Source organism: Balaenoptera acutorostrata, chromosome 10 (assembly GCF_949987535.1).
Source record: "Balaenoptera acutorostrata chromosome 10, mBalAcu1.1, whole genome shotgun sequence".
Classification (NCBI taxonomy): Eukaryota; Metazoa; Chordata; class Mammalia; order Artiodactyla; family Balaenopteridae; genus Balaenoptera; species Balaenoptera acutorostrata.
In genome coordinates this window covers 64,294,781-64,321,744 of record NC_080073.1, presented here as the reverse complement: position 1 = coordinate 64,321,744, position 26,964 = coordinate 64,294,781, and the positions used below count along the sequence as shown (strand labels likewise).

Sequence of the window (26,964 nt, the reverse complement as noted above, 5' to 3'; positions counted from 1 at the left end):
TGCTGATGAAGTAGGGTGGCCCAGCAGGGAGTGATGACGAGCAGAACAATACTGATGATAATATTGTCTGGAAATTTGTCTGGAACATTTAGGTGGAGATAACAGTATCTGTAACTGGAATACTGGAAAATATGGGATTGAGTTATATATCTGAGAATCATCAGTCTAGATATTTTAGTTAAAACCATAAGTACATGGAATTGTCCACAGAAAGGGTGTAAAATGTGAATAAGAAAAGCCTGAGGACAGAACCTAAGCTTCAAATATACTTTGACAGAAAAGTAAGAGGATTCTGGGAAGAATTCTAACTGTGCTCAGAAAATATCAAATGAATAAGCATCAAGAGAATTAGAAGAGAGGGTTGCCAAAAGAAAAGAGTTTCAAGAACAAAATGACAGTGAAATGCCCAATGATAAAAGTAAGCAAGATGAAGTCTTAAAACTATTAAATTTGATGTTATGGAGATGATTGGAGCATTTTTAAAAGTAGTTTCAATGGAGCAATAGAAATAACAATAAATTAAAAGTTGAGAAATGAATAAGCAGTAAGAAAGAAAGAGGGCAAATACAGACTTTTTATTTAAGAATCTTATATAAGAGAAACAGAGATCTGTAGCTAGAGGGGAGGTTAAGATCCATTCCAGACTTGTAATGATTTTTATCACATTTCAGTTTTCATAATTCTGGTCTTGATAATTAATAACTTAGTTTTGAGGCAAATAACTGCCATATTGCTGTTGTTTTTGTTGTTCTGTTATTGTTGTTATTCAAGCTGTGGGTCTATGCTTGGACAATGAGTCCACTTCCCAAACCATTGATTGCACCTATTTAAGAGAACTCTGCCTAAGTGATGCAGATGGATGTAAACATGCCTGGAGAATAATGGAAGATGCCTGCAATGTGTCAGGTAAAACACTCTCTATACTAACATAAAAAGTTTAAAACACACTAAAATAATTTCTTTTTACAGAGATAAAAATAGAATTTGTTCTTTTCTTTCACTATCCTAGGAACTAAGTTTTTTCTCTAAATACCTTACTTAAACTTGGTATTCAAGTGATTCGCCTACAACTACTTATTAGTGAATTTAGATACAAAAGACTATTCTTAAATTACTCAAGGGCCCTAATGCATTGACACTGCAGGCAACTTTATGCAGGATTTCAGATTACTTTTTTACTTATCTCACCAATGTTACAATTATACACATGCTTCTCAGAAGCATGGCAAAATTTTTTCAAATAAAATGTTCTTTTGCTTATATGTTACTATGTCAGGATAACATAGGAAGATAACATTTGTCACAATCAAACACATTATTTATTTGCATGTACATAACATGAGTTTCATGTTTTTGCAACCTATACACTATTTTCCATTCCAACTGTGTCAAGAACAAGTTAAAACATATCTTTATTTTTAACTAGTCCTACATTCCAAACATTTGAGAGGAGGCCCAATGGGTAGAGAATATGAAGATTGGAAAGTCACTGTCACTTGTTTAACAGAAAAAAAAAAAGTGCTGAATATATCAAGTAACTGAATATATATTGAATGAGAGCATTATAGTAAGACTCCATTCACTAAAAATAGATAAACTTATTATGTAAGGGGACACTGCCCTAATATTATTATGACATAACTTTTCAAAAAATCTTATACTAACATAAAAAGTTTTATCAACTTGTATAATGAATATGATAAAACCATAAAAACACAATAAACTTTCTGGCATATTCAGTAAGAGAAATCCAAAGTGAAAAATAAAAATGTATTCTTTCATGACTCACTTTGCTACTCCAACCATTTCATGAAGAATAAATTCTGTACTGCTCACGACCCTTGCCTATCTGCCTGTGCTTCCTCTACCTCCCAAAAATGTAAGGTGGAGTGTGTTGGGTTAAGAGGCAACCACCCATAGTTCTAACAATGTCAACATTCACAACCTCCAACATCAGAGCTCCTGTCCAACCACAAGATTTCAAGGAATTACATAGGATGTAGACAAGGAGCAAGATTTCCTTTTCTTCCCTGCCCTTGAAGGGAGTACATGCAATGTTCATACGCCAAAGAAAGTTATAGGTCTCTAATCCAACATTCTCATTACAGTTCAGGAAAGGAATTTCAATTGCAAGTTTTCTCAAATAACATAATAATATTAAGATGAGAATAAAGGACAATGACAAAAAAAAGTCTGTTATTTGTTTTGATGGTGAAGCTCCTTGTTACATTTTATAAGGCAATTTAAAATATCACATTCAGCGTGTCATGAATTATAACATATTTATTGGTTTCAGTATACAAATAACAAGTCATTTGCAGTGAATGGTAAATTTGCATAATTATACCATGCATGAAGTTGAAATAGAAATATTCTCAAATACACAAGTGAAATGTACTCAAGTAGTTTTATTCAGAAAAATGAATAAAAGAAAATTGTTGGGTAGATGAATATGGCTTTTTAAATTAAAGCAGAACATGAAATATTGGTAATTATGAAAGAGGACCACATCTTTTTCCATGATAAATTTAGAGCCACTTGCTTGTCTCTTATTATTATCTTGGAATGACATGTAAATAAAATAAGATTAAGACCAAACAGCTAATACAATTGCTAAACTGACAAAATAGCTAAGATTACAGAGCATTCTGGTCACCTCGTGTAAGGGCAGCCTTGATTATTATTAAAGAGAAAAAGTTGGCATTCTAGGTGGGGACAAATCTCCTTTAAAATACAGAAAGTTTTATTCTATTTTAGAAAGTAAATATTGGGGGAGAAAACAGTAGAAATAGTTTTTGCTTGAAAAGTCAATTATATGGACATGCTGTAGCAACCCCAGATAATTTCACTCTAATGATGAATTACTAAAATTAATGCGTTAAAAGCTTTGGGTAGGGGGAGGCTCCTTAAAGCTTTAATGTATCTTGAGTAGGAGGCCTCAAAAATTATATTCAGATTAATATCTAGAGTGTTATATGTTTGACTGTGAAATCCAGGCAACCCCTGCCAGATGAAGGATTCATCCAGCTGTAATTTAAGTATCCGGTCTTTAGCAGAAAGCAATTTCCAATTTAAAAATTGTCTCTGCTCTGATGACCTCTACTGTACCATTAAGAAATTGCTTGGAAAAAAATGCATCAACAAATCAGGTAATACATTGTTATATGAAACATTTACTGTCATTGAAAGGAAAAGTACAATGTCAAAATGAACCACATCTATGTAATTTGATGAACTCTTGTTTTTTCTGGTGACTTGATTAATTCTTCATGTAATTTAAGGTTCTGTGAGCTGTAGATCTCAGTAAGTGCATGACATATTTCTGTAATTGCTAACCACAATTTCAAGCTTCATCCTATTATAATTCATTAGTATTATACATTCACTCGTTCAATACATATATTTGTGAGGCTCACTATGGCTTTGCACAAGACTTAAATGATAGAAGATAAATAAGGTATCATTTTTGTTGGTAAAGAATACAAGGTCTCCTGAGGAAGACCAAAGTATAACCACTTACCCAGAATTATGCTTGCCTTTGGATAGGAGACCTTGATTATTTAATATGCATTTATTTATTGTCTACTCAAAGTGCCAGCCTGATGGTGAAGTAGTGGTAATCAAGCTTGTCGACATGTGTCCTGAGCTTACAGAAAGATTTTCCAAGAGATACGTGGGATCCAATAGTCTTAACGTAATCAATTTCCATATCCTCAATGTCCCTATATACCTTCTCCGAAAAGTGATCAGCTTGGGAATGCACCTGTTTTCATAGAGTTCTCACCTCTTCTTTCAGAATCCTCCTTCCCCCACTTTATAAGAGAAGGGTTTACCTCTCATCTATCTTGAATGGTTTCATTGCCCAACCCATCCAATCATTACTGAACAGTTTTCTGTTCCATAATTTTGCCTTTACCAGAATTTTATATGAATGGAATTATATAACATGTAGCCTTTTGAGCCAGTGTTCTTTTATTTAAAATAATATATTTGCGATTCATCAAAAAAATTGTTCTCTTTTTTGATGAGTAGTATTCCATTGTATGGTTATTCCATAAATTGGTTATCCATTCACCCCTGAAAGTCGTTTGCATTGTTTCCAGATTTTTAGAGATTATAAAGCTGCTATAAATAGTCACATATAAGATTTGTATGAATATAAGTTATTTCTCTTTGGTAAAAAAGTATTGGGTCATATAGTAAAGTGTATGTTTAACTTTATAAGAAGCTTTAATACTATATTTCAAATTTGAAGTAACCATAAATGTATGAAAGTTCCAATTGCTCCACATTCTCAGAAGCACTCATTTTTTTTTTTGCCATTCCAAAACCTATTTAATGGTATCACGCTGTAGTTTTAATTTGCACTTAAATAATAATAATGTTGATCATATTTTCATGTGCTTATGTGCCACCTCTATATATTATTTGGTAAAGACTCTCTCCAAAATTATGTAGTTTAGGTTCTATATTTAGGTCTATGATGCATTTTGAGTTAATTTTTTATATGGTGCAAGCTATGGGTCAGATATGTTCTTTTGCCATATGGATATCTAATTGTCCCACCACATTTGCTGAAGATATTTTCAATTTCACTTTTCTCAAAAGATCACTAGGCTGTATATTGCTGGCTCTACTTCCAGATTTTCTTTTCTGTACCAATTACCCATATTTCAATACTTTTGCTAATATTCCACAGTCTTATTTATTGTAATTTCATGGGATATCTTGAAATAAAGTAGTGTAATTCCTTTAATTTTTTCCTTTTAAATAATTGATTCAGCTATTCTCCTTCTTTGCTATCCCATATAAATTTTAGAATCAGCTTGTCAATGTCTACAGAAAAATCCTGCTGGCATTTTGATTTGGCTTACCTCAAAACTATAGATCAATTTGGGTAGCATTGACATATTTACTATGCGAGTTTTCAAATCCATGAGCATGGTATATCTCTCCATGTATTTAGGACTTCTTTGATTTTTTATCAATATTTTGTACTTCTGAATATAACAGTTCTTACATTTTGTTAAGATTTATAGATATGCTTCACTTTTTTGATGCTGCTGTAAAGGGCACTTTATTTTACATTTTAATTTTCAATTGATCATAGCTAGTATACAGAAATACAATTGACATTTTATATGGACATTTTACAATTGGTACTTTATATGGACACTTTATAGTTCTAGGGGGTTTTGTTTGTTTTGTTTTTTTGTTTTTTGTAGAATCTATAGGATTTTCTACATAGATAGCCTTGTTTTCTACGAATAGAGAATAAAGAGAGTTTTATTCTTCCCTTTCCAATCTGTAAGCCATTATTTCTTATTCTTGCTCTATTGTTCTGAGTAGAACTTCCAGTATAATATTAAATAGGATTGTTTGGTGTGGCCATTTTTGCCTTTTTACCTATCTTAGGAGGGATGCATTCGGCTTTGCACAATAAAGAATGGTTTTTGCAGTAGGTTCTTTGCAGGTTCCCTTTATCAGGCTGAGGAAATTCCTTTCTATTTCTAGTTGGCTTAGAGAATTTTTATCATGAATGGATAAGTAGATGTTAAATTTTGCAAATGCTTTTTCTGCCTCTATTGAAATGATCATATGTTTACTTCTTTAGTGGAATTTGGTAAATTTTATTGTTGATTTTTGAATGTTGGATACAGCCCTTCATTCTGAGGCTACATCCTGCTCAGTCATGATGTATTATTGTATTATTCTTTTTATATATTGTTGGATTCAGTTTGCTAATATTTTGTTGAGGGTCTTAAATCTATGTTCATGATGCATACGGCATGTTATTCTCTTTTCTTAGAAAGTATTTGTCTGATTTTGTTGTCTGGGTAATGCTGTCTTCAAAATGAGTTAGGAAGTATTTCCTTCTCCTCTAAATTCTAGAATAATATACAAAAAAATGGTATTATTTTTTTCCTTAAGTGTTTAATTCAATTTACCAATGAAGATATCTGTGCTATTCTTCACTGGAAGGTTTTTAAATGTTCAGTGTGTTTAATTGTTACAAGACTGTTCTATTTCTTCTTTTGTAGTTTGTCTTTCAATGAATTTGAAAGACATTTGTTGGATTTATGTTGAATTTTTATTTTTAGAGTTTCTATTTTACCCTTTCTTTTAGTTTCTATCACTCTGCTAAGTTGTTCCTAATATTCCCAAGTTGTCATTTAAAAGTCTGAAGAAGTTCAGGTGATGTCCTCATTTTTGTTCAAGTACTGAATATTTGTGTCCTTCTTTCTCTCTCTTTCTGTGTCTGTTTCTCTGTATTTCTCGCTCTGTCTCTGTCTTTTTTCTCTCCGTCTTTCTCAATTTTGCTCGACATTATTTCTTTTGTGTTTGATTTGACTTGAAATTGATCCTCACTTTTTAGTTTCTTAAGATGAAATCTTATCAGCGATGTAAGCATCTCATTACATGAATTTCCTTCCAAGTGCTGTTTTAGTCACATCTACTAATTTTAATATCTTGTGTTTTCATTTTTATTTATTTCAAAATATTTTCTTATTTCCCTTCTGACTTTCCTTTTGATTCAAGGTTTATTCATAATACCATTGTTTAATTTCCAAATATTTGAGGATTTCTTAGATATCTTTGTTATTCATCTAATTCCAATAGCATTAGAGAACATATTGTGTATGGTCTCAATTCTTAATGAAAATGATAACTGCCAAATATCACCTATATAATGTGATACACGTGAGGTGATACACGTGAGATTATACACACACAATTACACACTTGAAGTTATACAGGAAGAAATAATGGAGACTTAGAAGCCTTCATAGAAGAAATAACAGACTTGGGCTTTTTAGGGTGAACTGGGCTCAATAGGGAGATGAAATAAAATGGATGTTCTAGACAGAGGAAGTAGAATGAAGCAGAAGACATTGGGGAGCAACACATTCTTGGTAAAGCTGGATTATAGAACAGAGGAGTCTTAGGAGATACTGGAAATAATCCAGATGTTAATAAGAAGGAGGAACTTATTAAACTTACATATCTTTCTAAGGAGATTAGACTTCAAACAGTTGTTTTGAGGAACTACTAATGCATTTTAAACAGAAGACTACAGAATCAGTATTTTGAAGGATATCATTTGTTGGCAGTGGTGTAAAGGATGGAATGGAGGCAGGGAAGGATGCAGGCCAAGGATATTAGTTAAAAAGCCATCAGAAGAGTTGGGGAGAGAGGTGACTCATGCCTAAACTACCACACTGGTGCTGAGGACTGTAAGGATAAGATATATTTAAGAAATACTTATAAATTACAATCAATAGGAATTGGTTTCCATTGGATATGAGGAGTATGGAATGTTGTTAAACGTGTGATAGAAGCTGCTGGCTTGAGACAAGGGTATTGCTGTACATGGAGACAGGACTGGGGGCAGAAGTGGTAAGTTATATTTGGAGAGTTTGCATTGGGAGGGCACACTATGGCACATTCATATTAGAAATGTTAGTATTTTGCTTTACATTTCACATGATGAATATATAGTTTAAAAAAAGCAATGATGGAGTGGACCTCATCTGGCTGGCGTTTGGAAACATGGGTCTCGCACTGAGAAGAGTATCCTAAAATAGACATATAGATTTGGGAGTCAATGGTTTGTAAGAAACAGATACAAGCATGCAGGAGGATAAGACTGGCCAGGAAAAGATATGACGTGAGAATACAAGTATTTTGATAACAACATTTGCAATCTAGTTGATGAAACCACCAGGAAGTTTTTAAAGACAGGAAAAACAAACACTACAGGAAGAATTTTGAAGCCAGTGAAAGAGAGAAAGACACAGAGGAAATAATCGACAATTATAAATGCAGAGAAGTCAAATAAGAGATAGACTAAAATGTCATTAGTTAGCTAATGAGTAGGTCTTTACTAGTTTTAGGTTGAAGTAGGCTGAAAAGAAAGCATATAGAAATACTAAAAATATTTATTGAGTTTTGTTTCAAGATAGTAGGGCTAGTTCATTTATATCTCAATGACCATTTCTATCAGACCAAGATGCTGGCAAAATATAGTTACCAGCCACAGGTACATGCAAATCTAGAGCAGTTAAACTGAAATCAGTTCACATTTAAACCATTTTTTTTCCATAATACATACTTGTTAAATGCTATTCTGTGGTAATGTTGATAAGCCAAGAATATAGAAACCTTGTACAGAAGACCTGAATGATCTCACAAATGCACTTCATGATGGGCCTGGCCTGATCATGGTGTTTACCCAGAGCATCAGCTGCTTGCTTATAATTTAGCTCAGAGTGGAAAAGGAAATGATAATTGAAATCTTATTATTTCATCCTATTTCAACTGCAGCATCCTCCACCAGCTCTTTGGTCATCACTCCAACAAGATATGATGCCTCTCTCTCTCTCTCTCTCTCCCCCTTGTATTCCCAAAACATTTCTCAACATATAACAGACGTGCACTTTTCTATTCTCTATTATAGATTATAAACTTCTTGAGCAAATCAGCTTTGACATTTCTTCCTTTTTTTTTTCTTAATATGATAAACTTTCAACATAGTGCCTGACACCTAGTAACTGATCAATAAATATATCATTTATTTTTAATTTTAAACACATTTTGAGCATCTAAATTATATATTTATTCATAAGATATTTATTATTCAGTTAATATGTGTAGATATCATATAAATGCTGGAGGATGGAAATAAAGATGGGTTAAGACAGTCCCTGCTCTTGGTTAGCTAAAAACATAGCAGAGTAAAATTGGCATTTAGCCAGATTATTTCATTTAGCCTTGATTATTAAATATAAATATATATATATATAAATATACATACATGTGTACTATAAAAGAGATTGACGTTTAGACAGATTTACAGATTATTTCAAAATATATAATTACCAATATAATAGAACTAATTATATGAGGATGGCATTAATTCACATACATCCCATCCACAGCAGCCTGCATATGCTGGCCAAAAGGGGTAGGAGAGATGTTCTCTGTTCCAGTAGAGAAGCCTGATGTAAATAATTATAGCAATCCATGTGAGCTGTTGTTTGATAAATGTACAAAACTTTATCACAGTGTGTGTCTCCAAACCCATGCAGTACAGAAGCTGTACTCTGAACAGTGCTTCTAAGAATGCCCTGGCAGTTTTTAAGTAAACATTTTCATATCATGAAATAGATTGTATTATTTTTATCTTGCATGAGGCATTTGTAAAAACTAAGATATAAGAAAGCTCATTTAATAAACAAAAGAGAACAACCTTTTTTTTTTTTTTTTAAGAGATGAATACCCCAGGGGAAAAAGTTACTTTGGAAGAACGGTAGGGTCAAGGAAGTTTTCATTGTGGAGATCCACATGAAGGACCTCAGAGGAAGATGAGACATTTTAGAATTAGACGGTATACTTCTGAAAGCTTAGGTTAAGCAAGTAAGGATTCTTATTTTGAGGTTGTTTTTCTTATCGTTTTTCTATAAAGTTTATATAATTATGTGCTTATTGGAACTCTCTAGCAGAACATGCATTCTCTATGAGGATATAACCCCCAAGGGGTGAAAATTGGTTCTTAGGAGTGAGCAAAAACCCTCTCACTTATATATAAAGCATAGATATACATACAGTCCCTAAACAGATGCACGATATATCTGTGGAATTAAAATTTCACTAGGGGGTAAGGGAATTAGGAAAAAACTGTCTAAGAATGCTTCTTAAAGGGGAAATAATGAAAAACTGTGGAGAAACACTTTAGTATAGGTACATTTCTAGGATGAAATGGAAATTCACAAAATTTTATAGAAGAGAAATGATGGACTATAAGTATGTTAAGTTACACATGATTTCTACCAATCATCATCAAAATGTAATGAAAAGATGAAATAAATGAAGATAAAATATTAAATGAAATTGAGCATTACCATTATGTTTAGTTACATAAACTATAAATAATCTATATTTTTATTTCAATTTTTTAAAAAAATCCAAGATCATTTGTAATAGCTCTCTTGCAATATTTTTTTTCAATGGCTTTTGAAAGACAATAGATATTGGTATATTTATAAAATATATGTCTATACACTTTTTAGAAAACATTTAGAAACCTTTTAAGGTCATAATATTTAATTTTTAGTCATTTTTTATTTGTAGAAGAATCAGCACTGTCCTCATATTTGGCTGCACAATCCAACATCACACAATGGCTCCATCAGAAAGATACGTCATTAATGATTGAAAAAAAGAGCTACTGCGTCATGGCAGCACGTATCTGCCAGGAATCTGAACATTGTGCTCTTTTGTATGAAAATTTTAAGAAAACCTGTGGGAGGGAATCAGAGCAATGCAAAACCCTTGATGGAAGCTACCTGTGTGCAGCGTTAAGAGAAAGTCTGAAAGAAACAATCTTGTGGAATTGTCAATGCAATGATCCTTCAGAAGCAAAATGCATTGAAATTTGGAAAAGCTTGTTTGAGGACATTTGTATACAGGATGCTCAGATGAATCCAGTTCCAGCCTTCAGTGAAGACAATGAAGATGAATTCAACCTAGACATTGTTTCAGGTCAGCATTCAAGGGAGGAATTTGGGAACCTTAAGTATAATCACAAATATGTGTTGACTAAAGACTTTGCTCTGCCATTTCTGCCTGTGTTTCTCTTAGACAATGAAAATTAAAATACATAATACTATGACTATGTCTATGTCTAAATACTATGATTATGAAGAAAGACATAAATGCTAAAAGGTTTTAGAATAATGTGAATTTTATTCATTAATTTATTCATTCATTGAACAAATACTTATGAGACATTGACAATGTGCTAAGTCCTAAGTCTGGTGCAGCAAGATCAAAACAACAACAACAAAACTGTCCTTCATTTAAGAAGCTTCTTATTTTTTAGGGGATTTAAAAAATTAAAGAAATAGATAATGTAGTAAGGGATGATGATTTATTTACTTAATAGATATTTCTTTGAGTGCCTACCATGTCCTAGGCCATGTGCTAAGATCTGGGGAAAAAGCAGTAAACAAAATGAACAAAAATCACAAAAACCATTGCTCTCTAGGGCTTTATATTCTCAGTTGAGGAGTGTCTTGGTGAGTTTCCCTGGAAACAGACTCTGAGACAGAGGTTTGCATACAGAGTAGTACTTGGCTGAGGGCTCAGGAACAAAATCTAGAAGTGAGAAAAACAGGATTAGGTGGAGGGAGAAATTGAAAGGCAAGACAATGATCACAACAAACAGCTGATTCCACAAGATGTTTGGCTCTGTAATGGCCTTTTAGAGATCTTGCCTATTGAGACACAGGAGCTGCTCCTTTGAGCCCCTCTCATGGACTAGCCCTTAGTTAGGAGCTGTCCCCTAGAAAAGTCTGCCCCCTTGGATGTGGCAACTTTCTTTGGATGAGGCAATGCTGGAAAAGGACCAGCAACTGGGGAAATGAATACTGGGATCACCAAAAGGGGGGTCTTATTAGTGAGCTGTAGCATCCAGTAAGAGGAAATTAATAGGATAAAAGATTTGAAGATGTATATTTTAAACAGTATGAGTGCTACCAAAGGGGAAACATGGAGGGGGGGAGCAATAAATTAGGAGCTTGGGATTAACATACACACATTACTATATATAAAATAGATAACCAACAAAGACCTACTGTATAGCACCTGGAATTCTACTCAATATTCTGTAATGGCCTATATGGGAAAAGAAACTGGAAAAGAATGAGTATATGTATATGTATAAATGAATCACTTTGCTGTAGAGCAGAAACTAACACAACATTTTAAATCAACTATATGCCAATAAAATTTTAAAAAATAAAATTAAAAAAATAAACAGTATGAGTGCTAAGGAGAAAAATAATACAGGTAGGGAAAAAAGAAGTCTGAGTTGGTGGTTTGTAATTTTAATAGGATGGCCAGAAAGTTGATCTGAAGAAATTAATGTTTGAGTAAAGATGGAAAGAGGCAAGGGAATGAATCATGTGGGTATTTAGGGAAAGAACACTTCAGGCAGCAGAAACACAAGCTCAAGGTGAGCTGGGGATAGTCTGGAAGGTTGAGGAAGAGCAAAGAAGACACTAGAGGTAGAGTCGAGAGAGGAGGGGGAGAGATGCAGGAGATGAGGCCAGAAATAAAACAGGGGCAGGATCATGAAAGGCTTTGTAGGTCATTTCAAAACCTTTGGCTCTTATTCTGAGTGTTACAGGAAACCACTGAAGGATTTGAGCCAAGGAAGTGTCATGGTCTGATCTACATTTTTAACAGGATAATTCTGTTTTTTGTGTTGACAAATGACTGAAGAGAAATAAGGCCCAGGTAGGAAGACCCGTTAGGAAGCTTTTGTAATGATGGGTGATGGACCAGTGTTGACAGCTGTCAGATTCTCGATATGTTTTGATGTGAATGGATCATATGGGGATGCAAGGGGAAAAAAGGATTCAACGTTGACGCCAACGTTTTTGTCCTGAGTAATTAGAAGGATGTGGTTGCCATTATTTTCACTGACTAACATGGGAACAACTACAGGAAGAAAAGGCTTTGGTGTGGACAGAGGAGAGGTCAGGAGTCAGTTTGGGACATGGTAAGTGAGAAATATTTGTTAGATATCCAAGTGAAGAGATCAAGTAGACAGTTCTAGGTATGAAATTGATATCTAAATTCATTGCATGACACATAGAAATGAGATCTGTACTGTAGGTATAAATTGGGGGTCATTCATTGATGGATAGCAAATGAGACCATGTCACTAAATGAGTTCAACAGAGAAATGCATGGTGTCTTGGACCAGAGTGGTAGCAGGGTGAAAAGATATCAGAGTCTGCATATATTTTGATATTAATGGATCAAGAAGTGGGAACAGTGTGCATTTTTTAATGTGTATGATCTTACAACGCAGATGGAGGTCTGGTGGGTGCATGTTTCTCTGTGTTCCCATGACATACTGCCCTTTAGCTCCTTTTCAGCAATTAAGCTACTGTTTAAAATATTCTCTGGAAAATGTGTATATACCTATGTCTGCACCATACAGAATTAGGATTTAATGTGCAGAGAATTTATTATAATGCATTACTCATATTATATAAAATAACATGGGTCCATGATAGAATTTGTTTCCCCATGGTAAAAGAATTGTTTTGTTGTTTTTGTAATAATTACTCATATTGTGAGTGTATTAGCCTGCTTAAGCTGCCCTAGTTAAATACCAGAGGTTAGGTGGCTTGAACAACAAAAATTAATTTTCTCGTCATTCTGGAGGCTGGAAGTTCCAGATCAAAGTCCAGCAGGGTGAGTTTCTGGTGAGAGTTGTCTTCCTGGCTTGTAGATTTCCTGGCTCCTTGCCATGTCCTCACAGGACATTTCCATGGGGTGTGTGTGTGTGAAGAGGGAAGAGTGAAGAAACTCACTAATGTCTCTTCTTATGAGGACACAAATCCTACCAGATCAGGGCCCCACTCTTAGGACCTCATTTAATCTTAATTACTTCCCCAGAGACACCATCTCCCAATACAGCCACACCAGGAGTTAGGGCTTCAACATATAAATTTTGGAAGGAGACAAAATTTAGTTCATAACAGTAAGTGAACTCAGTTTCTTGAATATGTTTTAATCAGTGGCACAGCCATACCAAACACTCCCAAAGCAGAGCTATCATAGAAGGTCTAGCCTAGGCTTTTGTATGTCACAAAAGCTGTAGAACTCTCTGAAATTTGCTTATTGGAATTTCATTCAATATGGAATAGAAGCACAGAAGAAGGAACATCCCAGAAACACAGGAGATTGTGTTCCAGAAGAGACAGTGATTCTTGAGCTGAGAATTAACCAGTAGAAAAATGAAAAACCATGTATAATGAGAACAGATGGAACAAGGAGTCTGGAAAGGCTGTGACACACCGGGGGGTAAAAAGAATTTTCTTATGATTGTACCATCATATATGTGCAACAGATGGGCAGGCAGGGGGTTTGGACAGACAGCTCAAGTCAGGACAAATTGAAACTTGAAGAGACACTTATGCCATAACAGAAGTCAGTATCTTAATAGCCAATGGCAAAAATTGAATTTTTATTTTAAAATAAAAATCTGATAATTCTATTCTATCACTTTATGCATATGTCTATTAGTGCTCTATTTTATTTTCATTGTGTTTGTGTGTCTCTATTTCCTAATAGGTTTGACAATAGGGACTGCCGATTTGTCTTCAATATGGCACCTGGTATATAGTAGGGACTCAACCAAGGCTTCTTTTATTTTCTTTTTTTTATAAAGTTATCTTTGAAAGAAAGAACAATTAAATGAGATTTTTAAATGTCATTATTTTAATTGAAGTATAATTGATTTACAATGTTGTGTCAACCTCTGCTGTACAGCAAAGTGATTCAGTTATACACATACATACATTCTTTTTTTAAAATATTCTTTCCCAATATGGTTTGTCACAGGATATTGAATATAGCTCCCTGTGCTATACAGTGGGACCTTGTTTTTTATCCATTCTAAATGTAACAGTTTGCATCTACCAACCACAAACTCCCGCTCCATCCCTCTCCCTCCCCTCTGGTGATCTAGTGGTTAGGATTCAGCTCTCTCAACCAATGCTTCTTGAATGAAATGTTTTAGCATTAGATGGTCACCAAGTTCACTTCCATCAATGAGAGTCTTCAATTCTGTACTTACAATTCCTAAAAACTCTGGGAGGCTAAGATAGAGGTGGAAATAGTCTTTAAATTGCTTTTCAATCTAATTAAGACCTTACTAGGAAGAGTTTTTTTGGTTCAGACAATATTCCTTCTGTTCTTTCTCTCCAGACAGACTCTTTGTTTACTTCTGAGCACATGGCCTAGTCATTAGCATTTGTTTAAATCTTCCAGTAACTGGATACTCAGAGCAGGGCTGTTTAACTGACTTGAATGATATTTCAGGGGTTTATTTTTCTTCATCTGTACCTCACTAATTTTGTGTATCAAGGATTAAATAAGGGTTACATGAGCTTATATGTACTTTTGCTTGATTATTCACTCATAAAGGTAGTCCACATTCTCCTATTAAATTTAGAACATTGTTCACTAATAAAATAGTCTCTTTGTTTTCCTTCTAGATAACATGAAAGAGGATAATAAATTCAAGTGGAATCTAACTACTCTTTCCTATCATGGTAATGTTTATAAATTGTTATTTTGATCTACATGGTAAATACTGGACAATATAATTTAAAATGTAGTTACTAGGCTTCTTAAAGATATGCCATAACAAAATAAATTGTGTGGATTTTTTTATCATTCTAATACTACGAAATGCAACAAAATCAAATCAACTATACTCCAGTAAAATTTTAAATAAGTAAATAAATAAAATTAAAAAAAAAAACAATAAAAGGCAACAAAATCATTGCATTTCTTCCACTCATGTGACAAGACATCTGTTTTGCCCATCCATCGTTTACTCATAGTTATGCTGAAGAATACTTTACAATTAAAACCAAAGACTAGGTCGTCATTAAATTTCATAGATATTTTGATCATGTAAATTAAACTGAGGTCTTTTTGTGTATGTGGATGTGTTGGGGGCGGGGCACTCACACATACCTGTGTTTTCCAGAATGTGAACATTTTTATATGTTGGAATAACTACAGCCTTTAGTCAAGATTCCCCCCCCCCCAAATAAAAAGTGCAACAGAACAAGAACGTTTTGATTCGAGTCACTGAACACACCATTAGCTATATAGCTGAAATGCAATTTCTGAAGATTTACTGTTTACATTTGAGAAACTTGGACTCAAGAATTATTTTCTGCAGCTCAGTTTTGGCCCTACACACTTCCCATCACTTCTGGATCACAATACATAGCCAGTGCAGATGAAAGATGATGCAAATAGTCCACTATTCAGGTCCCAGTAAGTTCATACTAACTCTAAGGGAAAAAGAAGGAATGTTTGCCAAAAATAACACATGGGTACATCATTGTATTTTGCTCACGGACTTCTCACAGTGTTTTGCAGAATCTGTATGTACAGCTTTTTGTTTACTTTTCCACGACCTGGGCATATCATTGCTTTTAGGAGTCAGAGGGATCAAGTCCTGTTTGGAAGTGGCGAAGGAGTGTGTGGCTGATGTCCTCTGTAACACACAGTTAGCCCTTTACCTGAAAGCTTGCTCAGCAAATGGAAACCTGTGTGATGTGAAACACTGCCAAGCAGCCATCCAGTTCTTCTATCAAAATATGCCTTTTAACACTGCCCAGATGTTGGCTTTTTGTGACTGTGCTCCCTCTGATGTACCTTGTCAGCAGTCCAGAGAAGCTCTTCACAGCAAGTCATGTGCAGTGAACAGAGTTCCAGCCCCAACTTGCCTCGATATAATTCACAGCTGCCAAAATGATGAATTATGCAGGTGAGTAAAAACACGCATACCTTACTTTCTGATTTTGGAACCTTATTTGTTACAGTCTAGTCCCAACACTTGATCTCATTACATTAGCTAGAGCTCCCACCATCATCCAACATGATGTAAATAAAGCCAGACAATTCATAGTTTTTAATCTATGGTACATGTGTAGTATCCTTTTCGAAATTCAAATGCAGAATATGTTTTTGGAATACAAGAAATTCAGTTTGTCAGGATTGGGTAGTCATGAAATAGCATTATTAAAATTTCATATTCAAGTGAGACTCATGAATTGCTTAATAGACATGTCTTGTATGTCAGTTTTATTATTGTTTTTTGGGGATGTGATTACATAAGGCTGTTAAATGTCATAGAATTTTGATGAGGTGACTCTTTAAACTTCAAAATAAATATTTTGTGTCTTAGGCTGGAGAGGAGGAAGGAGCTAGAGTTTGGATTTCCCCAACACATGTGTGCCATGGTGTCAGGAATGCACCCTTTCCCCTCTTCCCAACCTCTCACCCTTAATTCTCGAGGCAATGATGTTAGTCACGTATTTGTTTATTCAAAAAATAATTACCAGGCACTTACTACTATTTTAGGTATCAGGGTACAAGATACAAAAATGCCTGCCCTGTGGAGCACACACACACACACGCACACACGTGCAATAAGGGGAAATGTGAATGGGCAGAAAGAGTGAAATAATTGCAGTGCAAATGGGGTGACCCCAGTAGAGACATTTTACCAGTCGAATAAGTGAGAAAATGAGCTTGTCTCAGTAAATACTGGAAAGAAGAGATACCAAACAAAAGGACGAGCCAGTGCTGAGTGCTGAGGAAGAAATGTGTGTGGCATGATCTCAGGCAAGGAGGGTAGAGTGCACAAGGGGAAGAGGAATAGGAGAATGGATTTACTCAGAGAAAGAAGAGCGGTACTGGGAGATTTTGAACAGAGGTGTGAATGATGTGCTCACTTATTAAAATTTCCACCTGGCTGCTAGTTGAGACTAGACTTTACCTTTGCAGGTAACTCCTCCTGGAAACCATAAATTGAAACCAACACCTTGGCTTTCTCTTCTCCTCACTGTGGTCTTAATTAACATATTTCCTTATATATTCAAGGTGAATTGATCTTTTGTGTGGTAAGAAAACCACAGTTAAGTGAGCCTCTTTGGACATGAGTCAGAAGATGGAGGAAAGAAAGAGGATACTGAATAAACTTGATGAATCAAAACTACCTGTAACATTGATATTATCACGTTAAAGGAGCTTTATTTAACAACCAGCATTAATTGGGATGAAGCTTCTGCTTCTTCTTGGAATAATTACCCCAAGAAATTCATATTAATTTGTTTGCCCAGTACCTTCTATTAGGGACTATTTTATTTAATTGTATTTAAATGAATAAAACTCCATATATAGCAAATCCCTTTAAAGGTCAAAATAAACATTTAGTGTGGAGAAGTGGCTAGGTGTGATAGCTCAGGGAAAGATTGTCACATTTGTCACCTTGTTTGAACCACTGGCAAATGAGATTTAATGACATCACTTCCTGAATGAGCTGATTCTTGGTGAACTGCTTTCCTTCCGCCTTTTAACTATCCTCACACCTTTACTGTCAGTCATTCCAACTTGCAAAGTAGCTGCAGATCTTGTAAACATTTGTCAAAAAAAGAGAACCTCTTCCCTATAACACACATTCTGTAAGATAAAGGGTAAAGATCTCAGCAGAGTGCTAAAGCATTGACTATATTTTTTTGCTTCAACTTATACAGAATGTCAAAGTTCTTAAGAAAGTTTTATTTGCGGATCTTTTCCTGCAAATGTTTATCAGTTATTTTAAGTTTTACTAATTATTTCTCTTGAATGAATAATAAAATTAACAATAAAAATATTTTTTACAATGAAATTAAAATTTTTCAAACTCATTTATATCTCAAAAATCCTTATTCAGTGTACTATTATATTTCATTGATTCAAAGATGCAAAATTTTTGCACATTTTAATATCCCTAACATGTTTGGAATGCATCTTAAGCTCAATGACCAAAAAAAAAAAAAGTATTAAATTAAAACAATAACAACTGCCAACAAGTGATTTTAGTTGTAATAAAATAATTGTATCTCCTGTAATCAATGAAATGTGGTAAAAAACATTTGATTGCACTATTTTTCTCATATCACAAGTAAAATATTACTGTCTATCATCTATCTTCACTAACAGTGAAACCAAATAACATTTTACCCAGCCAGAGGACACTTTTTATTTTTAAGTAATCCCTGTAAAAATGCCAGATGTCTCCATGGCTGGTACCAAGCTTTACCTGATTCCAGTGCCAGGGCCTCGGATATTCTACGTCATTATCTTGGAGTTATTAGTACACAATTTTCTCAGGATGATATATCTGAGTTTCCCTATCAAATACCATATTTTAGTGTCGAGTGATGGGATCTGCTGCTACAGTCCTTGAGAAGCCCTGTGATGGATTCTGAAACACACACTTTTGCATGAACCTCACTTTGGCATCAACACCTCCTCAGACTGACTGATACAGAGTTGGTGATTTTCCTCCACAAGGACTCCTGGGTTTCACAACCTCTCCAAAGTGCTTGGTGCAGGGTCTGGAACACGATATGCTCTCAAAAGACTTCATCTCATTTCCCTCCACTTTTGAATATCTGTACTTCTTAATTTTTATAATGTTTTAATATACAGATACATGTCTCTTCTTATGTAATTCCTGTCTTTTATATATTAATTCAGGGAGTAAGGATTGTGTGTCTTTTTCTTTTCACCATGTGCAAATAGTCTCTGAATGAACACTTTATAGAGGTGATGGAAATATTATACAATATTAGTTGTCAAGATGAAAGACAAATTCTGTCATTTTCTCAAGCAGATTTTGCCTTAGGGAGATTTCCAGTATTTATATTAAATTATCCTTAATGTAATTCAGATGGGAAAAAAAAATCTCCAAATGAAAAACAACTTCTTCAGTGAGAATGTTAAGCCTTTATCATGGATCTTTCTTGCAGAAGCCCTTATACATGGGGCAAAGCAGAGCAATTGGATTTTAAAATACAACTTCTGTCCCTGTACCCGCTTACTCTTTTCATGATTGGTCTTCAAACTCCTCTGTTTATTTGAAAAGGCCAAAGAAGGTGATATAAAGAACTATTTTTTCAATTAATTTGCCCAATACTGATACACACTGGGAGGTGAGATTATATTTTGCCAATTATAAATGTTTAGGAATTTACAGGAAATTACAATACATTGTTTTTCCATATGTATGAACTCCAGAAAGTAGTGGAAAAAAGTAATTGCTTACAAGAAATTTTATCTACTTTTTAAAAAAAAAACTCCACAATAGACATATTTAAGTGCTAAGGAATATTCACAAAGTATGACTATATATTAGGTCACAAAGGCAAATGTAATACATTCTGTGTGTAGAAACTACACAGACCATATTCTTTTACATTTTACAGTATAACCAGAAACTTATAGCAAAACTAAAAACTAAATAATCAACTCTATTTTAAAAATTACTCTTTTAAATACTTAATGGTTGAAGTAATAAACCAGAATAAGAAATTGCAGTATATCGAGAAAATAAGGATAATGAAACAACTACACAGCAAAACATTTCAAACATAAAACAAAATTCCTATAATATAAAATATTTTGCCATATTTAATTTTTTCAAATAATTTAGATAGTAAGTATACCAAAGTATTTTTATAATATTTTAATTTTTAATTAAATATCCTTCAGTTCATCATTTTTGCAAAATTTCACAACTACTTTTTTGTATGAAATAACTTTTATGAGGAGACAAATCATGCAACTTAAACTTTGTAAAACATACATTTAAGAAAGACTAAATGGCACCTGTCAACCTCATAGATGACAACCAGTACTGCCAATGCTTACACCTAGATGACATCTTATATATAAAACCCTTAATTGCATTAAAGGAACATATTTGTTCTTCTGGATTCAGAATTATATGCTCAAAAAATTTGTAGTATTTTATTAAATATAAATTTTAATATATTAATTAATTTTTACCATTGTATTTAAAAGCTGATTCCTTTAAGATGATTTAAAATACAAGATTATTGAAAATAATGTGATTTATGGATTTAAGCAGAGTAACATGAAAGCAAATAAGCACAGGACAAATGACATGTACTCAGAGGGTTTTCATGCGTGTTTGATGGTGACGTATTCAAGACAGGGAAAAAAATAATTATACGTGATAAATAGGAAGATTAATATTCTTGGTTCCACTAAGTAGATATGTTCTTACTGTGAAAGTTTCAAATATGAAATTATTGTACACTATCCAGATTTTATTCAAAGCTAATACAGCAAGAATGATATATGTAGTCAGAAAAGTTATGAATGGATATGGCTCTAATGGATTATCTTGACCATTAAATAAACTCATGTTTTGCTTTAAATTAGCTCATGCTGCCAGAGAACCTCAGAGCATTTTGTTAACTCTAATTAGTCTGTCTAGAAATATTGAGATAGAATACAGTACCTCCCATCTTGTAGGAAAACTCTCTTGAAAAGTCAAGAGACTTTTCTGAAATCACTTTGTGGGAGTCAATGGCCAAATGCTAGTCTCAAAACCACATTCTGCTTCAGAAATTATTGCTAATAAATCTCTCAAGGAGTCTTACTGCAAATCATCACCCAGTGAAATAAAATTAGTAATGAAGGAAGAGTCATCCAGGTAATCCTAAACTTAACCTCTGTCTTTCATCACAAAAGGAAAATAATTCACAAGTTTTCTCTACGTTTTCTTCCAAACTCTCTGTTGGGATGTTTGAATGTACAAACTTAGTTTTCAACTATGTTTAGAAGCATCTAGAAGGCATTTTGCTTTATGTCAATCTTTTGTTAGGTGAGGCAACACTACATGTTAGTGTGAAATAATATTATTCAGAGACTAATTCCATTTCCTGACTCTTTCTAGGAGGCGCTATAGAACATTCCAGGCAAAGTGCTGGCAGCGTGTGATAAGAAAGTGCCATGAGGATGAGACCTGCATCAGCACCTTAAGCAAGCAAGACCTCACTTGCTCCGGAAGTAATGACTGCAAAGCAGCTTACATTGGTACCCTTGGGACAGTCCTTCAAGTGCAGTGCACATGTAGGACCACTACCCAAAGTGAAGAATCCTTGTGCAAGATTTTCCAGCATATGCTTCATAGAAAATCATGTTTCAGTAAGTTACCCAATTATATATATATATACATATATATATATACACACACACACATATAATATATTTCTTGTTTTTGTCTATACAGCACAAAGTAGTAATCCAGCACAGAAAATTTGGTCACAAAGTCAACTCTATGTTTTTAATTTTAAAATTTATTTTCTGATTATGTTTTGCACATTTGCTATTTTACTCTTTTATCTGCAAATGATACATGTTGTTAATTTATATGATTGATCACTCCTAGGTGTCACATTGATTTCAAAATCAACAGCCTAAAAGGTTTATCCTGCCAGATAACTGAATGTAACAGATATCTATTGCAAGTAACAAACCAACCCAAATCTTGGTGGCTTGAAAGAATTATTTATTTGTTCACAATTCTTCTCACTGGCCTTAGCTCAGTTGGGTGGTTCTTCTGATGGTCTTGTTTGGGGTCTCTCATGAAGGTACAATCATCTGGTGGTGAGACCGAGGCCAGTCTGTTCAGGTGTTGTTTAGCAAGGACTATTGTCTGGGATGGTGTGGTTCTCTTCCACATGACCTCTGCAGCAGTAGACCCTGGATCTTTCATGGTGATGGCAGCATCCCTAGCAGCTAATCCCCAGTGAACAAGTACTTGTCAAGCATCTGCTTCTGCTATATTTGCTAGTGCCCCACTGGACAAAGCAAGTCACATGGTCAAGCTCACAGTCACGGTGAGAAGGATGTGTATATCCAAAGCTGGATTCATCAGGGGGTAGTTAACAATCTACTATACAGCTGTCCCAACCTAAGTAAAACATATTTACCCTTGGATTTAGTTATCTCCCCTTGGTCTTTAATATGTCTGCTGATCTACCTGCATGAGGGAATGGAAAACACATTTTCTAAAGTTATTATGTACAGTATTTTAGGGATAAGAAAACAGATTTAGGAATTTAAATAATTTGTCTACAGTCTCAAAGGGAACAAGTGGTTGAGAGGGATTTGGCTATAAGTCTTCTAGGAAAAAGCCTAACGATGTGATCACACACTAATTCAAGACCCCTCCATCATCTACCTTCAAGGTTAATCCATGCAACTATGTGAGTCCCAAAACATCCCCGGCTCCTAAGCCCCTAGGTGTAACCACCAAACCACAAGCACCATTTCCAGGAGGGAATAATAGACATTTACCATTTCATTGCAAAAAATCTTTATATTTATACAAATTTTGACAGATACAGATCTGTATATATCTTTATATAAATCTATCTAACTATAAACAGATATACACATTTTTTAAATTTTGTTCTATTTTTCTTTAAAGATACTAAAGCGATAACACATTAGCCAATATGATCAAAATTGTGATTTGTTATGTATTAGGTAATAAACATACGACTCAGAGTGTATGGTTTGATTCCAACAGAGCTCTCTGTGGAATATCTATAATTAGCACTACAGACATATTTCAACTGAAATCATGATACAAAGAGGAAAATTGCATGATATATGTTGAGTCATATTTTCTAAATAATCTTCCTCTCTGATTAATACTAGGTGGCTAATTCTGTTGGAAATAAAGGTACTTATAATGAATGGCTCATAATATTACAAAAGGAAATACCAAATAAAGTAACTTAAACCAACAACAATATATACAATTACACTATCATGATTATTTATAAGTGGTTTTTCCATATTAAATGGTGTCCAGAAAAAAAAATGTAGTTTCTACAAGTTAGTGGTAACCAATTCCTTGGGCATAAATTCCCTGAGAATGCCAGTGCAAGCAACCTAATTCTACTTCCAAACCGGGTTTTCTCCCATGTGTTTTTAATAAATCTTATGTTTTGCTTTCATTGTATTTGGCTACCTGTATAGAGCAAAAATACATATATATTCATGAAGAAACAGTAGAAATGGACACAAAAATCCATAAACATTGACATACTCTATAATGTTTTAGAAAAATAAAAATTCAAAATGATTTCACTTTTCTTCACTCACTTCGGAAGACTAAACATGATGAGGTTTTCTCCTCAAACATTACTTACAAAAAGTAGGAATTTTAAGTGATATGTTTATAGAATTAAAGGAACCTTAAAGGCCTTCTGTCAGGGTTCTGAGTACTTGAATTAATAGGAAAAGTTTCAGACAAAAACACAAATTAAATACTTAGCCTGGCTAGTTCTAACAAACCCTCATCCCCTGCCCCATATACTTGGGAAGTGGCACGTGGAGATTTTTTTTTTTTTTTTGGGTTTGTTTATTTATTTGTTTGTTTATTTATTTATGGCTGTGTTGGGTCTTCGTTTCTGTGCGAGGGCTTTCTCTAGTTGTGGCAAGTGGGGGCCATTCTTCATCGCGCTGCGCGGGCCTCTCATTATCGTGGCCTCTCTTATTGAGGAGCACAGGCTCCAGACGCGCAGGCTCAGTAATTGTGGCTCACGGGTCTAGTTGCTCCGCGGCATGTGGGGTCTTCCCAGACCAGGGCTCGAACCCGTGTCCCCTGCATTGGCAGGCAGATTCTCAACCACTGCGCCACCAGGGAAGCCCCACGTGGAGATTTTTGAATGAATTCTAACCACTGCCTTTGACTTTTCACATCAGCCCAGCATGCTCACACTTTATCAAAATACACCCGTATCTAACACATCATTGTTAATCAACTATATTCCAATATAAAATAAAAATTTAAAAAATGTTAGTACATTTTATCAACCTCTCAAAAAAATCAGCTCTCATTACATCTGGTTTCCAAAGCCCTTCTCCTTCTGCTTGTTTTACCTGAAAGGGACAGAACTGAATAGACCAGAGAGGACAGTTGGAGAAAATTTTCCATTTGTCACTTTTGTTTGGCTTCAAGTCATTGTTTTTCAAACTCACTTGACCTCAGACCACAGTAAGCAATGCATTTGACATTAGATTTTTACGTGCTGTGTCTTCTGTTTTTTAAAAATTATTATTCTATTCCATTATATTTTTTCAATGCTGACTACCTACTAAATTGACTTCATGACTCAGTAATGTGCTGCTCTCGGAAGTTTGAAGAACACTTGCTTGAAACAAATCTGGAAATCATCTACCTTGATGTATCCAAGCCAGAGTCTTATAATAATTATAAAAAATGAGAGAGTTGCTAGAATGAGTGCTTATCTGGGGTCACACTTCTCATCTAACCTTAATCATTCCATGAGCTGGACAATATTATTTCTGCAGTTTCACACGGGAGATAGAGGCAGCTGAGAGGTGAGCTGGGTCACTCGGCTTCCATGTCCAGGATGCAGTGGATGCAGGAGTCCAGCCTTGGCTGGTTGACTGCAGCCCACGGTGTTCTCCTGCCTGTAACACTATGAGGACAACAAGCTTGTGTTGGTTCAGGATGTTCCACAGCCTTCTCAGGCAGAACCTCTTCGTTCTCATCTCAGATCTGAGCTTTGAAAACATGTTGAAGAGTGTGCCTCGGTTCCAGTCTGCAGGACCACATTTGGGCACTGAGCATCCTGAAGGCACTGGGTATTTGGCCACCAACTTGCACTCACCTGCACACCTCTGCATCCACAGACTCACTTCTCTCTGGCATCTTGCAGCCCAGAGCAAATTGTTGGCAGTTAGAGCTGAGAGAGGCATGAGAGAAAAGGAAGAGAAAAAAATTGGTTAAGACAAAGAGGACCACAGAAATGGAAAGAATTAAGAGATTGCTGCTGCCTTTCCCTGCTACACTGAAAAATTCAATCTACAGATGTGTGTGTACCACATGCTGACAGGAATATTCTCTTTTCTCCTGGTGCAAAGTTGTCTTTTTATGCCAACTGTAGACAAATCTCTTAAAGAGGTTTGGAAATAAACCCATTCTGCCCCTGAAGGCTCAGCTTCTTTTTGAAGAATTATTTTTAAAAAGAATAAATACATAAAAAGAGACTACCTATTTATATTAAATCCTATAGGGAACAGAAAACATTATAATTGGGATACAAGCTTAAACAAAATTTACAGAATATAGAAACAAAAATAAGTTAACTTCTTTCCCCAATCTCATTCTCTAGAGAGAGCCAACGTTTACAAGATTGGTGTACATTCTTTCTCTTTTTTTTTGCTTGTAAAATATACATACCTTATACATTTTGTACACACTCAAACAGTGCCTCCCTCTCCCTGACACACACACACAGATATTTTTTAATGGAATCAAACTATACATCCTGCTCTACAGCTCCCTTTTTAATTTAAAAATATATGATTGACCCATTTGCAAGTTTATACACATATGATGGCTTTATTCTTTTTAAAGGCTGAATAGTAACCTATATTTAGAGGACCAGCCTCTTCCCAATGTGTGTCTCTTTCTCATGACGGACTTCATAGCCCTCTCCACTCAGCTGGAAAGAGGGTAAGACAGAATGCAGAATGCAACATAGTCACAGAGGAGTATTTTATGGTTTGGTAGTGGAAGCCGTGCACGTCACCTACACCCACGTCCTGCTGACCATGACTCAACCACATGGCCACAGCTGTCTGCAAGAAAGCTGGGAAACTGTAGTACAGCTTTGAACCAGAAGAAAAGGCAACTATGGTTATTAATTGACAAGTAAGACTCTGCCACAATTCACCCAATATCTATTTCACTCTTCTGTCTACAAAGAGAATGTACTTACCCTTTCCCCAAGGGAGATGACCCAATGTTTCCCAAATGTTCATCCAGTAACAGTCACTAGCTCAAAGACCTGGATCTTGGGTGATGTGCAATCCAGATGATGTAGCACCATGGAGTGGACAGGCAGCCCATGAACTAGAAAGAGAAGTTATTCCCTACCATCCCTCCAACACAAATAACACACACACACACACACACGCATGCACGCATGTTATAGGTATATTAACAGGAACAGCATAACATCAATAAAGACGCCCATTCAAAATAAGGCAAAAAGGGAGAGTTATAGCACCCAGTAATGAAATCCTGCCTGGTAGACATTTGAAGCCTCTCTGACAGATATCTGGGAAGAACCACCCTTAAGGCTCCCATCTTGCCCTCTGGAAGCTTTTTCCTTATCCACCATCCTCCACAGCTGTATCTACAGTAGGCTGGGGGAGAGGATGCCCTCCTTCGGGAACAGGAGCTCTCCTAGACCATATCCTGCTCACGAGATTTGAGAGACTGTGAGTTGCTTTAACATTTAGCAGTCACAGACTCTTTGCAAGCCAACCGGTGGCTTCCTTGGCAACATAATCTCTTAAAAATGTGTTAGGTTTCTAATATATTTGCTTTCAGTCAGTTCCATGTGCCAGTATCCACAATAAAAAAAGTGTTTTCTTGACTTAGTTCCCAAGTGTGCCTTGTTGCCCTGCTTCCTCACCCCCATACCTCTCTCTCTAATGCAATGATTTAAGCTA

The 26,964-nt window shown here is 35.0% G+C and overlaps 1 protein-coding gene across 1 annotated transcript in view; it reads left to right on the top strand.

Annotated features, from left to right (window-relative positions):
- GFRAL (GDNF family receptor alpha like) overlaps positions 1 to 26,964 on the top strand; it is a 59,825-nt gene that overhangs the window by 3,323 nt on the left and 29,538 nt on the right. Inside the window, 5 exon segments of the mRNA XM_007186949.3 lie at positions 772 to 906; positions 2,991 to 3,149; positions 15,078 to 15,134; positions 16,039 to 16,369; positions 21,356 to 21,606. Of these exon segments, the coding sequence (XP_007187011.1) occupies positions 772 to 906; positions 2,991 to 3,149; positions 15,078 to 15,134; positions 16,039 to 16,369; positions 21,356 to 21,606 (933 nt within the window).